The sequence below is a fragment of the Magnolia sinica genome, chromosome 9, assembly GCF_029962835.1.
Source record: "Magnolia sinica isolate HGM2019 chromosome 9, MsV1, whole genome shotgun sequence".
Lineage (NCBI taxonomy): Eukaryota > Viridiplantae > Streptophyta > Magnoliopsida > Magnoliales > Magnoliaceae > Magnolia > Magnolia sinica.
In genome coordinates, this window is record NC_080581.1 from 86,646,297 (window position 1) to 86,670,789 (window position 24,493).

The following is a 24,493-nucleotide window of genomic DNA, read 5'->3' on the forward strand; positions in this document are numbered from 1 at the left end:
GGTTTACCTGATCCCTAAATCTTCAGGCGCTAAATCCGTCACTGAATATAGGCCTATCAGCCTATGTAATGTCGTTTACAAGATTTTTGCTAAAGTCCTTGTGGACAGAATGGGCACCCTACTCCAAAGCTAATTTTCGCTGAGTAAGGGGCCTTTGTCAGGGGCCGATCCATTGCGAAAAATATAGCTTTGGGTCAATAACTATTTAGAGACATCGACCGGAAAGTTCGGGGTGGGAACTTGGTAGTGAAGCTTGATATGGAGAAGGCTTACGACAGGGTGGAGTGGCATTTTCTGAAAGGGGTTCTTCTGAAGTTTGGATTCAGCTCTACATGGGTGAATTTGGTGGAAGCTTGTTGGAACAACAGCTAGTTCTTCATTCCGGTAAATGGGGAGAGTTGTGGCTTCTTCAAATCTAGCAAGGGGCTGAGACAGGGTGACCCCCTCTCTCCCAGCCTTTTCATTCTTATGGCTGAAGTATTTAGTAGGGGGATTTCCAGGCTGGTCTCTAGTGGGTTGTGTCAATCATTTAAGCTGAAGCAAGGGTGTTTTTAGGTCTCCCATCTGCTCTATGCCGACGACACAGTGTTGTTCCTTAATGTGTCTTGAAATTCCATTGATGCGGTGAAATCTTTCATTGCCAGATATCAGGCCGCTTCGGGCCAAAAAGTTAACCATCGAAAGAGCTCCTTCTATTGTTCCCCCAAGCTATCAGTGGCTAGGATCAGATGCCTTGAGCACTACCTCGGCTTTCGTAGGTCGTCAGCGGTGTTCTCCTACCTGAGGGTTCCGATGGTGAAACGGAGAATCAAGTGCAGTCAGTTTTCTCCCCTGATTGACAAAATGGTTGCCAGGCTTCATGGGTGGAGCTCCAGGATCCTCTCGCAGGCTGGCAGGTTAGCGTTAATTGCCTATGTCCTCAGCGGGATCCCTGTTCACACTTTAACAGTCACAGTTGTGCCCAAGAAGGTCCTAAAAATTTTGGAGGGCATGTTTGTAAACTTCTTTTGGGGTTGGCGGGAAGGTGTGCGGAAACTTCATTGGAAGAAATAGAATGGCATTTGCTTCCCAAAGGAAAAGGGTGGGCTGGGTATGAGGAAGATGAAGGATCTCATGAAGGCCCTTCACATGAAACTGGCGTGGAGTGTTAGGTATGGGAAGGAAGGAAGTCTATGGGTGAGCTTTGAGTGGTCCAAATACGAGTGAAATGGCTCATCCTTCTCCCCAACGGTTTTACCTGCAGGTGCTTCACCGATTTGGAAGGTGTTGGCGGGGCTTTTCCCCATTTTGGACAGTAACGTCCAATGGGATGTGAGGTGTAGTGACTGCAACATGTGGGCTTCTGACTGGTCTGATCTGGGTCCTCTAGGTTTGCTTTCCTCCCTGGATATCCTGGCAGATAAGCTTGAGCTGAAAGTTTCAGATTTTATTGGGGAGGATGGGCTGAAAGTGGGGGCCCCTTTCGACCTTCCTGGATGGATCTAGGAGCACATTCTCAGCTGGGGTATATGCACCTCCGACTTTGATGATTCTCAGGTGTGGCCATGCGGTCCCGCCGGCATTTTCTCCTTCCAGTCAGCCTGGGAAGTGGCTAGAGAGAGCAGCTAAAAAATTCCTTAGACTGGGAAGATGTGGCATCCCAACATTCCCCCCAAGATCTCCGTGTTTATTTGGAGGATGCTGTAAGATGCTTTGCCAATCGACTTAGGCATCCAGAGGAATGGGATTTCCATCGCCTTGAAGTGTGAGTGTTGTGGGAACGGCTCGGCCGTGAAATCAGCATCCCACCTTTTTTCTGGGTGGTCAGATGGCGGCAGATTGCTAGAATGATCTGGCCAATTTTTTCGGGGTGTCTCTATCCCCTCACTCCTCGGCTCGAGGTCGCCTCATTTGGTGGTGGCAGTAGGATCTTCCTCTTAGACATACTCCCTCCGTTCTCCGCTTGGCCCCACCTTTCCTTCTGTGGGAAGTCTGGAAAGCCAAAAACGGGGCTAGGTTCGAAGGCTGTGGCATTTCGGGGCAAGGGATTTTCACCAGGATCAAGTGATGGATGGAGTCATGTTTTCCGTCATTTCCTTCGCGCCTTCATCTGGCAGAGGGCCGTCCCAAGCTAGTGGCCCTTCGTCCTCGTCGCCAAGGCTGCCCCTCCCTTGGTTTCATTATTATAAAATGGTTCAGGCCAAAGAGGGTTGGTGGAAATTAAATGTTAACGGGTCGGCCCTCTCAAATCCTGGGCTTGCTGGTGGTGAGGACCTTTGCAGGGCCCACAACAACAATCTGATTTTTGCTTTTGTTAGTTGGTACGGGTATTCTTCCAATAACAGTGTGGAGCTTCGAGCAGTCTTTGATGGGATGAAATTCTGCCTATCTCGTGGTGCGGGGAGTGTTCTTATTCAATCTGACTCTAAGTGGGTGGTAGATTGTATCCAGGGGAAGTCCTCCTACGCCTGGAAATGGAAATATTAGGTCTCCAAGATTATGAAGCTCAATGGGCGGGGATCCTTTCGTGTTTCCCTTGTCCCCAGAGAAGTGAATGGGGTGGCGGATGGGATGGCAAAAGAGGGTAGTCGGGGTCACATGGACAGATTCTTCACCGATGTCAATGCACTCCCTTGGACTGTTAAGGGATGCTTCCTGACGGACAAAGCCGGGATAAGCGCCATCAGGAATTGTAATTAGGCTTGTTTTTCTTTACATATGTTAGGAGGGGCAGGGTCTTTGGCCCGTTCTCCCTCCCGAAATTGTTGCCTGTGTTAATTTTCCTCATCAATGGAACTCGGTTTCTTTTATAAAAAAAACTCCCTAAAAACGTGACTTACTATAAATAGTAAACTTACTATTTATAGAGAGACATGATTCCTACTAGACTTTATGGGTTTCGGCTTAAAATAGTTAGTACCAAATTTGTCCTAGCCACGTTATTCTCCTAATTTTTCTAAGCCCTTTTTATGTTAGACATAACTCCTAAAACTCAAAGGATCAAAAGTTATGACTAATTTAAAACTTACTATTTATAGTAAAAACATAATAAAATGGCCTTTTGACCGTCAATTTGATGGAATCTCGCAAATCCAGGTTGGTTGGCTAAAGTAGCTTCTCCTACCCAAAATTACATATGATATGTCAAAAAACTTATTTTGATTTGTGAGATATGATTGTTTTAAGGTTCCGACTGTCCTGATCACCTCCGCCTCTGATCGGGCCATTTTTTGTCTATCTTGGCAACAAAGACATCCATACCTGGAGCAACAATGTTGTTCTTGGGACCGCAAAAAGTATTGCAACTTTAGAGAGTTAACATCCCTATCTGAACGAACAGGGGTAGAGAAGACCTCTAACACACTCAGTATAAACTAATGCCACTTTAGAGAGTCACCACGCTCGAAAGCAACCCTATGACCTCACCATAATCGGCCATGAAGATCTAGACCCATGCAACTAGGAATATTGAGCCAATTTCTTTCTAATAGACCCCACACCAGCATTATCTAGAACTAAGAGGCCTCTTATAGGATTTGGGAGCTCCAAACGCCCCCTATATTACATATTAGGACATCAACCATTGTCCATTCTCACAAAGCATCTGTGACCTTGTTACCCTCACGTAAGGTGTATGAAACTGAAGTACGGATGAACGTGATGAGGTCGATCATCATCTTCCTCAAGGGGATAACTACTCCAAATCCACGGAGCTTCTTAGGACTCCTTGTAGAGATACCTCGAATACACAAGGGAAAATAAGAAAATAGAATTATATTCAAGAAATTCAAATTTTAATTGGTAGATAATAAAAATGAATTTATAACCCTTTAAATAGTGATACTAAACCTTGGAAGAAGTTTCAAAATTAAACTCCAACTCAAACTCCCTAAAATTCTTAATTTTCTATAATTTACTATATATAGTATGTATCCTATTTGTCTTAATAAGGTTATTCTCCTAATTTTTCTAGGCACTTTTCATGTTGGACACAACTCCAAGGCTCAAAGGTTGAAGAGTTATAATCAAACTAAAACTTACTATAAATAGTAAAAACATAAATAAAATGGATTTTCAATATTCGATCTAATGGAATCTCACAAATTCAGCGTGGGCAAACCAGAAAGGTTGGATAATGTAGCTTCTCCTACCCCAAAATCATATATGGTACATCAAGTAACTCATTTTAGTTTATGAGATATGTCTGTTGTAAGGTCCTAACAGTCCGGATTACCTTCACCTCCGATCAGGTCTTCTCTAGTCCATCCTAAACATGAAAGTGTCTGCGACCCGCTCTACATTAGTCCCCTCTACTACAAAAGAACTCTTCCTCGAGTTCTTATCTCGCTTCGATTCATGATACTTGGTCAGGTCTGTGACATTTAAAGTACACGAAATTTTCATGTCAATGTAAGTATTGTCATTGAACTTTTAAAGGATCAGTACTGGTCGAATCTTCTTATTCTTCAACTTATTGTAAATTCTGGTTAGAAATCTCTCCTTGCATAGATGGACAATAGCTTGGTCACCTACCTTGAACACCTTTTGTCGCTGATAGATTGTGCACCCCATAATGATACCCAAATAAAAAGTTATGGCCAATTTACGGTTCAACTTCTTTTGGTCTAGCCATGCTAGGAATGTATCGGTGCCACCTCGTACATTAGACCCCTCCACTTGGAAAAAAAATCATCCTCAAGTTACTCAAGGGACTTCCCTCATGATACTTATATAATTTTGGCATCGACATTTATCAGCCTTTTCTTTGTACTTTGCATTAAGCTCTTGAGCTGACATAATATATGTAATCATGCTCTCCTTGACTTGACTAGTATGGATTAGTTCTTTCACTTGTGCTTGTAAGATTTCAAATTCTTTCTAATAATGTGGGCAATTAGACAGACTTGCCGCTGAGACAAGATTAATGTGGTTTTGTATATCTTGTATAGGAGGTAATTTATTAGGGAGTTCATTGAGTATAATCACCTTGAACTCCTGCAACACTAGTTTCAAATCATCTGGGATGTTCATAGGCTCCATATATTTTTCATTTTCAAGTAACGCATCTACATCTCATGTTTTCTCATATTGTTTAACTAAATCATGTTTGGTTATGAGAGACTGTCCCTTAACTTTCGAAGTCTTAGGTTGGTTCTCCACTCCCATAGGTGCGAGGATAATCTTTTTACCATCTTTAATCAATATAAATACGTTATCTTGGCCTTTATGCATAGCATCAATATTATATTGTCATGGTCGACCAAGTAACATGTGACAAACTTTCATGTCAACTACGTCACACATTACGTCGTCCTTATAATATTTACAAATGGAAAAAGATATACAACATTGTTCAGTTACCTCTGTTTTGTTGACCTCATTGATTCATGCAATCGTTTACAGAGATGGATGCCTTTCTGTTTTCAGTTGTATCTTTTTTACCATTATTTTCTACACGAGATTCTCACTGCTCCTGACATCGATGATCACATTATAAATTTTTTAGCTAACAGTGCACCTTGTTGGAAAGATGTTGTGCCAATGTAAGTCCACCTCTACCTTTTGCATGCACAATAGCTTCCTCAAGATCAAAGTGGTGGCCTACGATTCACTATCATTGGGTGACGCTCTGCAGAAATCGAGGTTGTGTCGTACAGTGACCATGGGAGGTTGAATATCACTTTGGGCTTGGGGCGGAATTAGCACATACACAATACAGTCAAGGGTTGCTTGCAGCCCTTGCATGGTCAACTGACTCTCCTGGTGGAAAGCTTCCATTGTTTCTAAAAGATATCGAATCTCTAGATCATCATCCATAGGATTTTGATCCATACCTTTGTTATTTTCCATCAGTCCAAGGAGAGTCCTCACTCTGATACCAATTGACACAGGGATGAACGTGATGAGGTTGATCGTCATCTTCCTCAAAGGGGATAATTATTCCGAATCTACGGAGCTTCTCTGGACTCCTCACAAAGATACCTTGAATCCACGAGGGAAAATAAGAAAATAGAAGTAAATTCTAAAAATTAAAATTTTAATTAGTATATAATAAAAATTAATTTACAACCCTTTAAATAGTGATACTAAATCTTAGATGAAGTTTCAAAATCAAACTCCAGCTCAAACTCCTTAAAATTCATAATTTACTATAATTTATTATTTATAGTAAGTGTCTTATTTGGCTTAACCACGTTATTATCCTAATTTTTCTAAGCACTTTTCATGTTGGACACAACTCCTAAAGCTTAAACGATGAAGAGTTATAATCAGACTAAAACTTACTATAAATGGTAAAAACAAAAATATAATTGATTTTCAACAGTCAATTTGATGGATATGGAACCAAGTTGGTTGGCTAAAGTAGCTTCTCCTACCCCAAAATCATATATGGCACTTCGAGTAAATCATTTCAGTTTGTGAGATATGCTTGTTGCAAGGTTTAGACAGTCTGGATCACCTCCGCCTCCAATCGGGTCTTCTCTGGTCCATCTTGAACATGAAAGTGTCCAGGACCCGCTCTATATCAGAAACTAGGAAGTTTATAGATAATAGCTTCAATTTAATAAAACTAACCTGGTGCTGAATATTCCAAGGGACAAAGGATAGGGGGTTGTTGACCACTTCTACAATCGCACGAGAATCCAACTCTTCGATGATGCTAGACAAACCCAGCTCGTAGGAGATTTCCAGTCCATCTAAGAGTGCTTGGGCTTCCACTACAATATTGAATACCTAGCCATAAGAATTATGGAAAGAAAAAATTACATCCCAAGAATGGGTTTTTATTAGCTTTTAAATTTAGAAAACGTGCAATTTTAAAAAATAATACCTTTATTGGAAAGGATTTTGTATCTAATGGTATGTTTAAAATTTATACGACTATAATGCCATTAACTCTTCTAATTGACTGAGTCTTTTGGTATGTGTCATGTTAGACTGTGTCATATGAATTATCTTTCTTTTCAAAGCATGATTACAATGGGGCTTGTTGTTGGGGGCCTAACACAAAACCTTAGGATCTATCCTCCCAAAATTACTAGAATTATGGGATATAACAAAGCAATGAAATAAATCAAAGCACAAACCACACGACACAAGAGATTTTTATGTGGAAAACCCTCAAAGAGGTAAAAACCACGGGACGTAGTCCACATCAACAATCCACTATGAAGTAGAACATTACAACTGATCACAAGCACACCTCACTTGGATCAAACCTTCTTCACTCACGCAAGAGTGCATAAAAAATAAGAGAATAATGAAAAAAGGAGAGATCTCACTGATTACGAGCACATAGAAGTGTTGAGACGTCGACTGCGAAGTACATCACCTCTACGAGCAGAACCTCCCTACCACAAGCTTCCTCTCTCTTTTTCTTTTCCTCTCACCCTTTGATAGCTCCAAAACCCTTTAGCAAACCCTTGTAAAGCTTTAAGAAACTCTCTTGCATATATTAGAAAAGCCCTAGGGACCCCTATTTATAGTTTAGAAATCTCATTTCCGCACCTCTGTGAAAACCGCCTCAAATTTACACAGTCCGCACAAAATCTGGACATGAATCTACATAACCTTGACTGGTCGAGCAAGGTCCTCGACCGGTTGATCGAACCCTCAACTAGTCAAGCAAACTCCTCAACTGGTCGAGTAATGAGGAAGAATTAACACAATTGGCCGCTGGACCTTGAGTTGAGCGCCACTTGACTGGTCGAGAACCACCCTCGATCGGTCTTCCGAGGAACTCGACCAGTCGAGCCATGAGGAGAAAATTCCCATCAAATCTCTCCCTTTTCGACTCAGGAGGAATTCACCTTCTTCAAGCCAGCCTAGTTTCTACAAACCTCAAACTTGCCCTTGAGCAAAGCTTTGGTCATCATGTCTGATCCATTATCATTTGTGTGGACCTTCTCAAGCTGTAACAGCTTCTGTTCCAAAGTATCCGTGATCCAGTGATACCGAATCTTTATGTATTTCAACTTGGAGTACTGACTTGGATTCTCACTCAAGTGTATAGCACTTTAACTATTGCAATAGACCATGTGTTGCTCCTGCTCCAGACTAAGTTCCTGTAGGAACCTTTTCATCCAAAGTATCTATTTACATGCCTCTATGACTGCAATGTACTCGGCCTCTGTTGTCGACAATGCTATGACCTTCTGTAGCTTGCTCTATCAAGAGACCACTCCCCCTGCAAACATGAACATGAACCCCGATGTAGACTTCCTAAAGTTTATGTCACCTGCCATATCTGCATCTGTGTAGCCCCCTAACATAGGTTTTTCGTCACTATAGCATATGCTCAACCTGGATGAGCCTTTTAGATACCGTAATATCCACTTCACCACTGCCCAATGTTTTATGCCAGGATTGGCAAGATACCAGCTAACAACACCAACTGCAGATACTATGTTTGGGCACGTACACAACATAGCATACATCAAACTTTCTACCGTTGATGCGTAGGGTATCTTTTACATCTCATCCACCTCTGCCTTCGTCTTGGGACACTACCTGTCGGTCAATCTAAAGTGATCATCCAGTGGAGTAGTGATCGTCTTCGCTGCATTCATATTGAACCGCTCTAAGACTTTCTCAATATACCACACTTGTGACAACCAAAGCATTCTACTGCTTCTGTCACAGGTTATCTCCATTCCTGTGATCTGTTTAGCTGGGTCCAAGTCTTTCATCACAAACAACTTACCCAACTCCTATTTCAGCCTATCAATCTTCTTGATGTCTTTCCCATGATGAGCATGTCATCAACGTATAACAGCAGAACTAAGAAATCACCATCTGAGAACTTGTACGTGAATACACAGTGGTCTGACTCCGTTCTATCATATCCATGCTTTAACATGAACGAGTCAAACTTCTTATACGATTACCTTGTAGCTTGTTTCAGCTCATACAAGCTCTTTCTCAGCCTACACATCATATGCTCTTTGCCTTTAACTTCGAACCCCTCTGGTTGGTGCATGTAGATCTCTTCTTCCGAGTCACCATAGAGAAATGCAGTTTTAACATCTAATTGTTCTATCTCCAGATCTATGTTAGCCACCAACCGAAGCAATACCCGTATGGATGTCATCTTCACCACTGGTGAGAATATCTCATCGAAGTCTATACCCTTCCTTTGACCAAACCCTTTCACCACAAGTCTGGCCTTGAACATCATTTTGTGAATTCTTTTGCTCAATCTTCTTTCTGAATGCCCACTTGTTGCTAAGAACTTTCTTTCCCTTAAGCAATTACACCATATCATAGGTGTGATTCTTATGAAAGGATTCTATCTCCTCTTGCATAGCTTTCAATCACTCCCTCTTATACTCGTCGGTTAGGGCCTTAGAATAATCTTGTCTCTCCCCCATCAGTCAGCATAATGTACTCATGCGGCGAGTACCTCTTGGACGGCTATCTGTCCCTAGATGACCTCCTCACCTTGGCTCAACAAGTGGATCAGGTGGGGGTTGCTCCCCCGATCCATCTTCTGTAGGAACTTCCTCATCCTCTGCACCTTGCTATACTCCCCCGTCATTAGGCACTATGGGAGGAATAACCGGATCATGTCCTCTAGCTCTCCTGAACTAGGCCGCGTCTTTTCTTGCTTACAAATGTCTTCTATACACTGGTCTTAAAAAAAAACCACATCTCTGATCCTGACGAGCTTCTTCTCAATCGGATCCCACAATCTGTAGCCGAACTTTTCATCACCATACCCCAAGAACACACATTGTCTGATCTTCATATCGAGCTTGGACCTCTCGTCCTTTGGTATGTGAACAGATGCCCTGCATCCAAACACCCTAATATGATTGTACGATAGATCATGTCTAGTCCACACCTTTTCGGGTACTCCTCCATTCAACGGGGCTGATAGAGACTTGTTTATCAAATACACTGCCGTGTGCATTACTTCTCCCCAGAATGTCTTAGGCAACTTTGTATGGGATAACATGCATCTGATTCTCTCTACAATGGTGCGATTCATTCGCTCAGCCACACCATTATGCTGGAGGGTCTTGTGAACCGTCTGTTCATGTCATATACCCAGAGACTTACAATACTCGTGAAAGTCACCAATGTATTCACCTCCATTGTCAATGCGGATGTGCTTCAATGATCTGCCTATCTCTCTCTCGACCATAGCATAAAACAATTTAAACACACCAAAGACCTCGTCCTTAGATTTCAAAGCATAAACTCAAACCCTCTTAGATGCATCATCTATAAAAGTAATAAAATACAATACCCCACCCAAGGTTTTTATCCTTATAGGACCACAAACATCAGAATAAACTAAATCTAATACATGCACTTTATTAACATGAGAAGTAGATTTAACAAATGAAACTCTATGTTGTTTTTCTAATAAACAATTAATACAGGTTTTAAGAGGTATACTTGTCACATCTGGAAGGAGCCGCTTCTTTGCTAGTAGCTGAAGCCCTTTTTTAACTTATGTGGCCCAAACGCATATGCCACATGTCAATAGCTGAATCTTCCGCCATATTCAACCCACCCTTGCACACATGACATTTACATTGTAAAGGGTGTAACACTTCTTTCCTCTATCCGCGATCAATGAACCCTTGATGAGCTTCCATCGCCCACCAACAAATCAACTTTCATAGTCATCATCATCCAATCTTCTTGTCGACATCAAGTTAAGGCGAATGTCTGGAATGTGACTTACATCCCTGAGAACTAATGTGGAGCTCACATCGGTCTTCACACAAATATCATTGACTCCTACGATCTTTGATATGCCAGAATTTTTCATCTTCACTGTCCCATAGTCACCTGACTTGTAGCTTGTGAAGAAATCCCTGCGTGGAGTCGCATGAAAGGAGGCTAATGAGTCTATCACCCAGTCGGTGTCCTAACTCGTAGCCGTGAGACAAACATCATAATCTGCTGAAATAATAATTACAATGTCGCCATCTGAAGCGACTGCAGTGGAGTCTGATTCATCTTCTTTCTCCTTTCTTTTTCCTTTCTTGTCATTCTTCTTCTTATGACATTCATGCTTATAGTGGGCCTTTTTGTCATAATTTCAGCATTAAACATCCTTTCTGGTACTCGACTTGCCTCTTGATTTATCTCGGGCCTTCATGCCTTTTCTGTTATTTCCTCTCCCTTGATCTTATATCACAAGGGCTTCTTGCTGAGTAGACCCCTTAGACTTCCTCCTTGTTTCCTTATTGAAGAGACAACTAGTTACCTGTTCCATGGATACTTTTCCATCTGGCGCAGAGTTACTCAGAGACACCGCCAATGTCTCCTGATTATTAGGCAATGAGCCAAGCAATAGTAAAGCTTGTAATTCATCGTCTAGGACCATCTTCATAGTAGAGAGATGGTTCAATATATTACTGACTTCATTCATGTGCTCAGCCACAGAACCACCATCTTTGAACTTGATATTCACAAGTCGTCTTATCAAAAAAAAATTATTGTCTGTTGTCTTCCTCTCATACAGCACTTGCAGTTTCAGTCATAGTCTAGCGGCTGAGGTCTCTATAGACACATGGTGGAATATAAAATCGTCTAGCCATTGTTTAATAAACCCCATCGCCTTCCAATCCAACTTCTTCTAATCATCATCTGACATATCCTTTGACTTTACTAATATGCCTTAAATAGGAGAATACAAGTCCTTCTAATAAAGCAAGTCCTTCATCTTAGCCTTTCATATGGTCTAGTTAGAACCATTAAGACTGATCAGCATTGATGAGCGACCTTCCATACTTTTGAACCGATCTTACTTTGTTCAACTAACCTGAACACTTTGATACCACTTTGTTGGGGGCCTTGCACAAAACCTTAAGATCTAGCCTCCCAAAAACACCAGAATTATGGGATATAATAAAGCAATAAAATAAATCAAACCACCAACTACACGACATAAGAGATTTTTATATGGAAAACTTTTAAAGAGGTAAAAAACACGGGACCTAGTCTAGAGCAATAATCAACTATGAAGTAGAATGTTACAATCGATCACAAGCACACCTCACTTGGATCAAACCTTCTTCACTCACGCAGGAGTGGATAAACAATAAGAGAATAATAAAAAATAGAGAGATCTCACCGATTACAAGGACGTAGAAGCGTTGAGACGTCGACTTCAAAGTAGATCACCTCTACAAGCATAACCTCCCTTCCACAAGCTTCCTCTCTCTCTCTTTTTCACTTTCTCTCACCCTTTGATAGCCCTAAACCCTTTAGCAAATCCTTTTTTTTAACAATAGAAACTTTCATTGATCAGACGGCCCAAAAATTACAAGTAAGATTGTTTCGGGAAGGCCCTAAGCAAAATAAGGGCCCTCCTATTGTATGAACAAAGTAAGGAAGCCACGGAGAAACAAGGAGACTAAGGATGACGAAGAGACCCGAGCCCCACTTTATTCAAAAATAGCAGCACTCTGGTGATCTCAGGGAGGGAGGAAGAAGAAAGGAAATTTGAGTTGGTCTAGGCCTCACTTCCCAGACGGGCCAGCGCATCCACCACTGAATTTGCTTCCCTTGGATTATGGACAATGTTAAGTTGGACGGAGCGAGCAAGTAGCGAAATTCTAGCCTTCCAATACCAGTTTTGCTAGCCGACATTGCACGAGGTAGAGAGAGACTTCACCACCACTAAGGAGTCGCTAGCAAGAAGAATGCTTCTATAGCCAAGTTGGATCACCAGCGACAGAGCGTCAAAAACCACTTTCATCTTAGCCCGCGTGTTTGTACCGATGCTGTAAGCCCGGGCGAACCCAAATAAAAAAATTCCCTTCTCGTCTTGCCCAACCTCGCCTCCTCCCGAATGGCCCGAGTTGCCCCTCGAGAAACCATCCACATTTATCTTGATCCAGCCCGCGGGAGGCCTGCACTATTTGACTATAGAGACACAAGGCTGCCTCGGTTGCGATTCCCTAATCCACCAGTTGTTGTACAAATTAGCCACCGAGGTGAGGGGAGTTCTAAGAGTCAGAAGCGTGGAACTGAGAAGCCTTGCTTAATGCTGGATGCGGTTCACTATGGAGGGGGCGTCAGAAGATGCGTTATCAAAGCAGATTACATTTCTGGCCTTCCATAGTTCCCAAAAAATGAGCAAAGGAATGAGGCCTTTGAGAGGGGTGGTCAATGAACGAGCTGATTCCCACCAAAGAGCAGCACGACCCACCGAAGTGGGGGGTAAGGGGAGAGGGATCCCATAATCCCGACGGAACCGCTCCCACACCTTGTAGCGAATGCGCCCGTGGGAAAAAGATGGTCCAACGATTCACAATTTGGAAGGGCAGGAGGAGGACAACAGGAGCATTTTGAGGCGAAACTAATACCTTTCCCTTGTATGTTGACGTCAACCAGCACCGCGTTGTTGATGATCTTCTAGGAAAGGAGAGCGATCGTAGGAGGAAGTTGGGGTGCCAAACCCAGGAGGACCAGCTGACCTGGGGCGCAATAGGCCTGATATTCTGTCAGGCTGAGGATGACGTGAGCTCGTTGTTCCCTGCTGTTATCCAAATATGTTTATCATCAGCCTTTGACGTGCAGAATCCCTCAGCAGAGATGTGATCCACAACTGCCAGGGGCAGAACCTATATCGCCCTTTCTCTATCTAGCCAGCCTAAGGGACCGATCCAGTCTCGGACTGCTGAAGGGGTTTCAACCTGCTGGAGAAGACTCAGCTCATGCAAGGGCCCAAGGCCTGACCAATCTTCTGCCCAGAAATCAATATAACCACAATCAACCAACCATCTCGATTTCTCCCTAAGCAGGGGGAACGCAGTCCTGATTCTCTTCCAGATGGGAGCCACGGTGGAAGCAGCTGGCAGAGAGCTCTCGATAGCAAGGTCTGGAGGATATTTCGCTTGAACAAAATTACACCAGCAGCTGGTCGTGCCCTGGAATAGCACTGCCTAAGCAAGCCTTATGCGAGAAGTAGACATAATCGACTTCAAGGATCTCAGGCCTAGACCCCCTCCCGATTTTGGCAGCAATAGATGTCTCCAGCTACGCCAATGACACTTTCATTTTGGCCCTTCCCACCCCCAGAAAAAAATCTGCAAACCATCTTTCTAAATCAGCAAGTACGGAGGAGGGGACCTCCATGGTCACAAGCGTGTGCATCGGGATGCTATTGAGAACGTGTTTGATGACGGTGAGACTCCCCGCCTGCGATAAAACTCTGTTCTGCCACATAGAAATTCTAGCCTGGATCTTTTTAGATAAAGCCTGGAAATAAGATTTCTTAGCCTACCTTGGAAGATAGGAACACCTAAGTAAGAGAATGGGGATGCTGCTTTAGAGAAGCCGAGGATTGTGGTTGCAGCTCTACACCGAGACTTTGAAGTTACTGAAGGCATGATAAAGAAGATTTTGGAGATGTTGATCTTTTGCCTCGAGCAACTTTCGTACAGAGAGAGGAATTGCTTAATATGGATAAGGCACTTTCTGGAACCTTTTGCGAAGAGTATCATGTCGTTCACAAATAAGAGATGAGACACGATAGGGCAGGTTGGACGGGGTCTTGAAAGGTTGGCACACGCCCGAGGCTAGCAGCCAATGGAAGCCTCTACTAAGCCCCTCCACTGCAAGAATGAAGAGGGTCAACGAGATCAGGTCGCCCTATCTGAGACCTCACAAGGAGTGGAAGAAGCCAGCCGTAGCACCATTGATGAGCACCGAGAACTAGCAATCAATCCAACATCGTTCCACCATTTGAATCCATGTCTCATGAAAGCCGAATTGCTTGAGGACTCCTTTCAAGTAGCTCCAGTTGAGCCTATCATAGGCTCTCTCCCTGTCCAGCTTAAGTAGGAAGTTCCCACCTCTGACTTTCCTGTTAATGTCCCTGAAGATTTCCTGAACAAGGGCACTACTTTCTGCCATGGATCTACCCTGAACAAACGCAGCCTACTCTCTGAAGATAATAGTGGGAAGAATAACAGCTAGTTTCACAGAGATAATGCTAGAAAAAATTTTGTACAACAAATTACAAAGACTAATGGGTCTGAAGTCAGAGAAGGAGACCGGGGCACTTATCTTTGGAATTAGGCAAATCAGGGAAGCCGTGAGAGCACAAGGGAGGGCAGCTCCTAAGAAGAAATATTTCGCCGCCATGAGAAGGTCGTGACTGATCGTCGACCAACAACATTGGAAAAATGCCCCAGAGAAGCCATCAAGGCCAGCAGCTCCGTCCGGTGGAATAGCTTTCACCGCCTAGAGGAGTTCTTCCAAGGAAGGTTTGGCAAGGAGGAGTGCGTTATTGTGTGCTGACATAAGAGAGGGAATCGAACGGAGGAGCTAATTAGATCCATGATTGTCTTCAGCCGCAAGGAGGTGCTGGAAATGGGCCACCGCTGCCTCTCTGATGTCCAAAATGTTAGAGATAACCATACCATTAGGGAGTTTGATTTCACGAATTTGAGCTCTTCTGGAATTGGTAGCTGCAACAGAGTGAAAGAACTTGGTGTTGCGATCTCCCTCCTCCAGCCAGTGGGACCAGGACTTTTGCTTCCAGAAAATTTCCTCGTAAAGCTACAGACGGGAGAGGTGATCCCTTAGCCGTTGTACTTCCTGCTGCTTGTCCTAATTCGGATCAACCATCACCACCTCTTCAGTGCAGCTAAGGGCCACAGAGGTGGTTTGAATCTGGTTGAATACACTAGAAAAGTCCTAAGGACCCTTAGCAAACCCTTGTAAAGCTTTAGGAAACTCTCTTGCATATACTAGAAAAGCCCCTAATGACCCTTATTTATCGTTTAGGAAACTCCTTTCCGCACTTCTGTGAAAACCGCCTCAAATTTATGCAGTCCGCACAAAATCTGGACATGAATCTGCGTAACCTCGACTGGTCGAGTAGGGTCCTCGACCGGTCGAGCGGACCCTCGATCGGTCGAGTAGATTCCTCACTGGTCGAGTAATGCAGAAGAATTAACACAATTGGTTGCTGGACTTTGAGTCGAGCACCACTCGACTGGTCGAGAACCACCCTCAACCAGTCTTGTGAGGCACTCGACCGATCGAGCCATGAGGAGAAAATCCCCATCACTTATTTGTAGAGTTGAAAAGGAAAATAAAAATAAATGTGAAATCTATATACAATCCAAACATTCTAGGAAATTGTTAAATAAGTTAAAAAGAAATAATTAAGTCCTGAAGTTGATTCACAACCATATATACGACTTGAAAAATATTATAATTCATGGAGAAAAGCAATATTTTATAATATTTATATATAAATAATTTCTCCAGATATGCAAAATATATCTAATCAGAAGTAAAGATGAAGTAAAAGATAGTTTTGTGGCTTATGTAAATGAGATAGAAAATCAGCTGAAAAGGAAAGTAAAGGTTATTAGACTTGTAGTGGTAGAGAATCTCTTTCTCACAACTTTGCATCATACTAAGAATCAAAAGAAATTGTGCATGAGATAACTACTTCATATTCACTTTAACAAAATGGCATAGGTGAAAGGAAAAAATAGAATTCTAATGAATATGCTAAATGATATGCTTTTTAGTTCTAATTTTGAATGTAACTTATGTAGAGAAGCCATCCTCACTACATGTCAAATTTTAAATCATATACCTCATAAGTATTCAGACAAAACTCCTTATGAATTATAGAATAACAAAGCTTCAAATTTGGTGTATCTCAAAGTATGAGGTGCCTAGCCAAGGTAGGACTACACTTAATCAAGGAAACAAAATTAGAAGAGAAAATAGCATATTGGTAGGATATGTTCAAAATTAGAAGAAAAAATAGCAAAGTCTTGATTGTGCGTTTGTAAGAGATGTGCAAAAATAACAATGCTTATGGAATCCTTAGAGGCCGAATTCTTTAAAGATATATTATTAGTTTTTTTTTTTTTTTAAAAAAAAAAACGAAAGAGGAATATTTCATTTCTGGATTTTAGAAGATACAAGGACTGTACTTCGGGTGACCCGAAGAGCCAAATAAAAACTAGGCTTGGGGCCACCTATCGTAAAGAAAATGTACAAGAAGCCATCACCCAGATGACACCCAACCCAAGACTAGAGGTGACCCTGAAGAAAAACAAAACACGCCAAAAGAGGGGCTACCTAAAACCACGTTTCCGGATGGATCCAAGCCCTACTCTATCGAGGAAAAGGAGACCCCTAACCACTTGAGGGAGGTCATCAGCGGAGGAAAACAGGGACATATTTTGGTTGATGCTACTCAAGTTAGCCATACCGTCAGCAGGCCCGTTACCCTCTCTATAGACATGAGAGAATATAATGTGGCCATTCCTAGAGAGGGTCCGAATTCTGGTGACCCAATATCTCCACTTCCAACCCGGTTGGGAAAGACCCGTCAAAAAGTTCACCACCATCAGGGAGTCAAATTCAACGTGGATATTCGTCAGCCCGTGCTAGAGACAGAAGGTCAGGCCATCATTAAAAATATATTATTAGTTAAATATTAAGGTACTTCTTTCAAAGAAGTAGTAGACTCGGTCATAAGGATTGATATAAAGAATGACATAATAGAAGAACCCTTAGAACATGGAAGAAGTAAGAGGACCATATTTGAGACTAGCTTTAGACACAACTTTTATACTTTCTGTATAAAGGATGACACATCCTTATATAGCAAAATATCAGCTCTCCCAATGCAACTTTTTAAAAAGAAGCCATCAATAGTGAAATAAACTATTTTGCACAATAATATTTAGGAATTGGTTGATCTAACTCTAGGTAGCAAACTCATAGATTACAAATAAGTGTTTAAGAGTAAACTTAAACTAAATGAGTCTATTAAAAATTTAAGCCTAGGCTTGTGGCTAAGAGGTACAAGTAAAATGAAGGTATTGACTTTTTTAACAAATATTCACATATTACCAAAATCACAACTATATGAGTATTGATAATTATTTCTTCCATCCGCAATTGGGTGATCCACTAAATGGTATGAAAATCACATTGTTTAATGAAAAATTAGAGGAAGAAATTTACATGAACCAACTTGAGGACTTTGTGATAAAGGGTTATGAAAATGGGGTATGCAAATGAGTTAAATCTCTTTATGGTCTTAAGAAAGCTCTAAAGGAATGACATAAGAAATTTGATAAAATGTTTTTATCAAACGAGTTTTAAATTAATGAGTTGCATAAATGTATCTATAACAAACTATTTGAGAATTCATGCATAATTATATATTTGTATGTGAATGAGATATTGATCTTTGGTACTTAGATTGATTTGGTATATAAAACTAAGTCTTTCTTAAGTTCACAATTCGACATGAAGGATCTATGATTGGCTAATGTAATTCTTGAATCAAAATAGTGAAAGATTCCAATAAAATTACTTTATCTTAATCATACTATGTTGAGAGATCTTGAAAAAAAAATATAATATTTTAAATTGTACATATGTAGGCATTCTCTTTGATCCTTATATGAAATTGTGTAAAAATGAGAGTGATAGTATTTTAGTGGCGTAGGCCCACTTTCCTTTTAAAAAAAATTAATAATAATAATAAATAAATAATATAAATAAAAGAGTGATAGTATTTTACAATTTGAGTACTCTACTATTATTAGGCATTTAGTGTATCTAATAAACTTACTAGACTTAATATTACATATGCAATTGGTAAGTTGAGTATATACAAAAAAAAAAAAAAAAAAAAAAAAAAAAAAAGAAAAAGAGTATACAAAACAAATCCTGATGAAATGAGATATAGTAAATAAAGGACTAAGATACTTGAAAGGTACTTATAGCTCTCTTAGGTATACCAAATATCCAACTGTACTAGAGGAGTACGGTTAGGCAAATTGGATATTAGATTTAATGGAATCTAAGTCTACAAGTGGCTATGCACTTCCTCTTGGAGGAGCTACAATATCCTAAAAGTCTAAAAGACAGACTTATATGTTCACAATGGAATCTGAATTCATTACCCGTGCAAAAACAGGAGATGAGAAAGAATAGTTAAAAAATCTACCATCAAATAGCCTATGCGGGGTACACCCGTGGTAGCAATTGCATTGCATTGTGATAGCCAAGTTGGTATAATTAAGGTAAACAGTATGACATTTAATAGAATGTCCAGACAAATACATCTGAGATACAACTTAGTTAAGTAATTAATTTAAGATGGGATAATTAAATCAAGTGCATCCCGTTCAGGCTCAAACATGGCTACTGATAGATTACACACTTACTTTATGCCGATGACAGTGTCCTTTTCTTCAACGAAGGTAGCTCCTCTATCAAAGCAGTAATTGATTTCCTATCTAACTACCAAGAGGCATCAAGCCAACGTATCAATTTTCACAAAAGCTATACGTATTTATCTTCCTCAATGCTGGCCCATAGGATCAGAAGCATCCAGCGTCGAATTGGTACTCCCTGCTCCTCGACATCATTTAAATATCTGGGGATTCCTCTTTCCAAAGGCAGGTCTCGAGTTGCACTGTTCCGTCCCCTGTTGGAAAAAATTGAAAAGAAAATCCATGGGTGGCAGGTAAGAATTCTCTCTCAGGCGGGCAGATGCACGCTTATGAACCATGTTCTCTACGGTATTGCTATCTACGCAATGTCATCAACATCGATTCCGTCACAGATCCTTCGGCGGATGGAGGCTTGTTTTTCCAAATTTCTATGGGGCTGGTACGAAGGTAACCACAAATGCCACTGGATTAAATGGGACAAAATTTCTATGCCAAAAGAGGAAGGAGGATTGGGAATCAGAAAACTCAGAGATGTAATGGCTGCGCTCAAACTGAAGATGGCCTGGACTGCAAAGCTAGGGATCGAGCAATAGCTTGTGGGCTAATTTTGCTACTTCAAGATATGGTTCACTTTCAGATGATGTTTCTGGCGCTTCCAGGTCCTCCCTCTCCCCCATGTGGAAGCACATTTTGTTGCTCTCCCCTGTTCTTGACAGCCATCTTATATGGAAGGTGGGCCGTGGTTCCATGAACATTTGGCGTGAGAACTGGACAGGGCTAGGTCAATTAGCGAACTTGATCGATTAGCCAGTCCCCAATGATTTGCTCCATCTAACCGTCAATGACCTGTTCTCCCCTGAAGGCATTAACCCCAGGTCCCCAGTTTATAATTTGCTCCCAGCAGGTGTAAAGGATCACATAACCAATGCTGGGCTTTGTACTTCGAACCAAAATGACTGCCGCATTTGGCCTCATGACCAGTCTGGTTGTTTTTCAGTAAAATCAACATGGACGGTGTGTAGAATAGTGGGTCAGGTGAATGACTGGGCCAAACTTATCTGGCATCAAAAAATCCCAAACAAGATTTCTATCTTTCTTTGGAGGCTCTTCCATCGGGCCATCCCCACGGACGACAGAATCCAGTCGAGAGGTATCTCTCTTGCCTCCAGGTGCATCTGTTGCGATAACGAGCAGAATTTCTCCCCTCAGCCTGAGACGTTGGAACATCTTTTCTGTCGGGGGGCTATAGCAACCATAGTTTGGAAAGAGTTCAGCGATATTTTTGGTATCCAGCCCTTTTCTCCAACTTCTATTGCCATTCTTTTCTCTCTCTGGTGGAATCCCGTTCATTCAGGTAGAGAAATATCTCTCCTTCGCCACAAAACCCCGTGTCTCATAGTTTGGGAAATCCGGAAAGTGAGGAATTCAGCCAGGTATGAGGGGACCAACCTAGCTAGCAGCAAAGTCATCAGAAAGGTCAAATGGCTTCTGAGGAAGCTTTTCCATGGTTCCCAAGTTTTAAATTCGTTCACCCTTCACCTCGGATTCTCTCACAGACCTCCTGCGCCTAGATCATGTCAGATTGTCAAATGGCTCAACCCACAGGTGGGCAAGGTGAAATTAAATATTGACGGGGTTGCAACTGGAAACCCCGGCCCGTCAGGGGGTGGCGGCATCTGCTGAAATGCCAATGGCGACCTAATTTTCACTTTCTATTCAGGTTATGGTCACGCCTCTAATAACACAGCGGAATTTCGAGTCCTTCACGATGCGATGCAGCTCAGTATATCGCAGGGACTGCACAACGTGCTCATTGAATCGGATTCTTCCTTTGTGGTGGGTGCTTTCAAAGGGTCGTTGCATCTCCATTGGAAGTGGGATTACTGGTTAATGAGAATCAAAAGTCTTGAAAAGAAAGGAAATTTTTTCATCTTGCTAATTCCTCGTGAAATTAATGGGCCGGCAGATGGCCTTGCTCGCTTGGGAGTAACCAATCAGGATACCTTTTGGATGGAATTGATGGCGGCTCTTCCTAGGTTGATTAGGGGCCTTTGTTTTCTAGACAAAGTGGGCATTGGTGCGTTAAGGGAGACTTAACGCCTCTCCTCTTTTAAGTTTTTGTTTTTCTTTTCACTGTATAGTCAAATGATAAGTGAACCAGTACCCCATTTTGTTTGCCCGCGTGCGCCCGAAATCTATATCCTTTGTTTCATCCACAGGTAATATGAATGAAATCTCCTTTAAAAAAGAGATGGGATAATTACAATTGACTTGGTGAGGTCCAAAGAAAATTTAACTGATCCACTAATTAAAGTGTTAGCCAAAGAGTTGGTGATAGGCACATCAAGGAGAATGGGGTTGAGTCTCATCTAAATAAATCACCAAAAATGATAACCCAACATATACGACTAGAGATCCCAAGAAAAAGATTTGATGGGTAACAACAAATTACTTTAAGTGATTTGGTATAGGCATTGTATAAGAAAATTGAGAACCTCACTTTTATAATGAAATAATACCATGACTTATAGTGAGAGAGGTTTGACTATGTATTTAATGAGTTTCATAGTTATGATACAATGGGATGTCTAGTTGAAAGTACATCCCTGGTGGACTTACCTATATGAGTGTGAAAGTGGAGATACTTGCTGTAATAATTGGACCATTCTCTATAACACTCCTAGATTGGTTCAGGTTGTCAACTGGTTTAGACCACAACAAGGCTGGATAAAAGTGAATGTAGACGGGGCCGCTATGGGAAATCCTGGAAAATCTGGTGGAGGAGGAATTGGTAGGGACTCTTTTGGCGCCTTTCTTTTTGCTTTCTCCCATGGTTATGGGATTGGCACTAACAATAGAGCAGAACTAGGGGCCCTCCACGACACAATGAGTACTTGTATTAACCGGGGTTATAATCAGGTTTTTTTGGAATCTGATTCCAAATGTGTAGTTGACGCTTTCACTGGTAAATCCTCCCCGGTTTGGAAATGGAAATACTGGTGGACGCGGATCAAAAACCTTAGGACTAGGGGCATCTTTGTCATCTTCCATATCCCGAGGGAGGGTAATGGTCCTGCTGATGCATTGGCTAAAACAACCGCATTGTCCCAACAACACATGTCGTACCTTTCCTTCACCGAGCTCCCTCACAGCTTTAAAGGTCTCTATAATATGGATGCACTGGGTCTTGGGTCCTTGAAAGAGATCTAATGTTTCGTCCAGCTTACGTCTTCGTTTCAGCCGCCCTTCCCCCGTGCTGCTCCCTTTCTTGTCTGCTGTGTTTCGTTGGGTGTATTTTGTAAAGCTTGAGCTTATATGATAGGTGGGATCTGCCCCTTTTGTTGGGTCCCACCTGAATGGGTGTACAGTCTTTAAGATCAATGATATTTGTGGCATGAGGCCACTTTCTAAAAAAAATAAAATAGGATAAAGAAAATGGCCATAATGTGATAGCTTAAGAAATTTAAGTTACAGTGAAATATTGTACATGTGATGTGTTTGAGTTATCATTGTGTGGGGTTTAGTTGAAAACTCTATGTTACTAGCACGAGACAAACTAGGTACATTTACACTAAGTAGGGTTCAAATCTTTAAGAAACTTTTGCTAATGTACTTCATCTCATTGGTTTATCCAATTGATTTCCTTAATCTATTTCACCATTTTTTCTAACTTCGAAACTGTGGGAGATTGTTGGAAAAATTAGATTCAAAAGATTAGGAAAATTATTTTCCTTTATCTTATGGTTTTATTTATCTCATTTGCTTTATAGTTTTGGGTTTAGTCCCACATTGGAAAGGAGATGGGATAATTAAGCCTTTACATTAGAACCTCTAACTAATCATTTGTATTGAAAACCAAGGGTATGTCATGACCCAAACTTGCATAAGAAAAGAGACCTACAATGCAATGACTTATCAATAAATGAGTGCACCGACACACCATTATTGCACTGCTTGCATGAATCTCAAGGTCAATGGTTAATTATTTTATATATAAAGGTTCTCATACTTTTATTCTAATCGGGTTTATGTGCACCTCAAAAGTCGCTCATCTTGGAAGAGAGTTGCTGTATCCTAGGAATAGAGTTCTTGTGACACAGTGTATTGAAGATCTTCTTGTGGGGTGCAAATCTGTCTTTAAGGTATGAACTATAACATGACTCGGCTCTCTAGATAATTTCTTTATCTTTGTTATATTCAGTTTTTTGTACTTTATCTCTCGAATAGAACTAATACATACAATGTATAGTGAGTAGTCGGGAACACTTTATCAATAGTTGCTGCATAACTTGATTATCAACACATTATTACAATTGAAAATGTATATTTTTGTCTCGTGATACAGAAGAAATGGCTGAGAGTGTTGTTGGATTCTTGTTAGGAAAGCTAAGTGCCCTTCTAACTCAAGAAATATCTCTACAAAGAGGAGTGCGCAAGGAAGTAGAAGAAATCGTGATGGAGCTTTATAGAATGCAAGCCTTGTTGAGGGATGCTGACAGAAGAAAGGATAGCAGTGAAGAAATAAAAAGGTGGGTGGATGAAGTAAGAGACGTTGCGCATGATGTGGAGGACATCATCGACGAGTTCGTGTATCGCATGGACAGGCCACAACGAGGTGGATTCAGGGGTGTTCTCGTTAAAACCATCCATCTCCCCACGAATATCTATGACAAGCATCGGTTCGCCACCCGACTCCAAGAAACCAAGGGTAAGGTTCAGAATATTTTCCAGAGAAGAGTTGTATATGGTCTCAGCCAAATAGAAGGAACGGGATCTTATGATGTTAGTGAAATGTGGCAACGTGATGTAGAAACTTCTCTTTTCAAAGATGACAATGACATTGTGGGGATGAAGAAAGAAATAGATTCGATAGTCGGATGGTTGTTGGAGAAAGAACAACAGCGCACGGTGATTTCGGTGACAGGGATGGGTGGGGTGGGCAAGAGCACTCTTGTCGCTAAAGCCTACAAGAATCAACAAGTAAAGAAGCACTTCGACTGCTACGCATGTGTTTCGGTCTCACGGTCTCTTCGAATTGATGAGCTGCTACAAAGCATCATAAAACAATTACTTGAGGCTAAGAAAGAGGTTGTTCCAAATGACTTTGCAACCAAGGATGCTGGCGAGTTAAGGCGGATGGTTAGAGGACTTGTTGATTCGAAAAAGTACCTTATTGTCTTGGATGATATATGGAGTATTAATGCTTGGAAGAAATTAAGTGTCATATTTCCAGATTATAGATGTGGAAGTAGGTTGGTAGTTACCACGAGAGATACTGATCTAGCTTCCGCAATGGGAGAGGGAAGCCGTGTCTGCAA

At 41.5% G+C, this 24,493-nt stretch overlaps 1 protein-coding gene across 1 annotated transcript; it reads left to right on the forward strand.

Moving 5' to 3' along the window:
• Positions 1 to 21,929: 21,929 nt before the first annotated feature.
• LOC131255318 (uncharacterized) lies at positions 21,930 to 22,385 on the forward strand. Its single transcript, XM_058256016.1, has one exon. The coding sequence runs from the start codon at positions 21,930 to 21,932 to the stop codon at positions 22,383 to 22,385; it is 456 nt and encodes a 151-aa protein (XP_058111999.1).
• Positions 22,386 to 24,493: the final 2,108 nt, after the last annotated feature.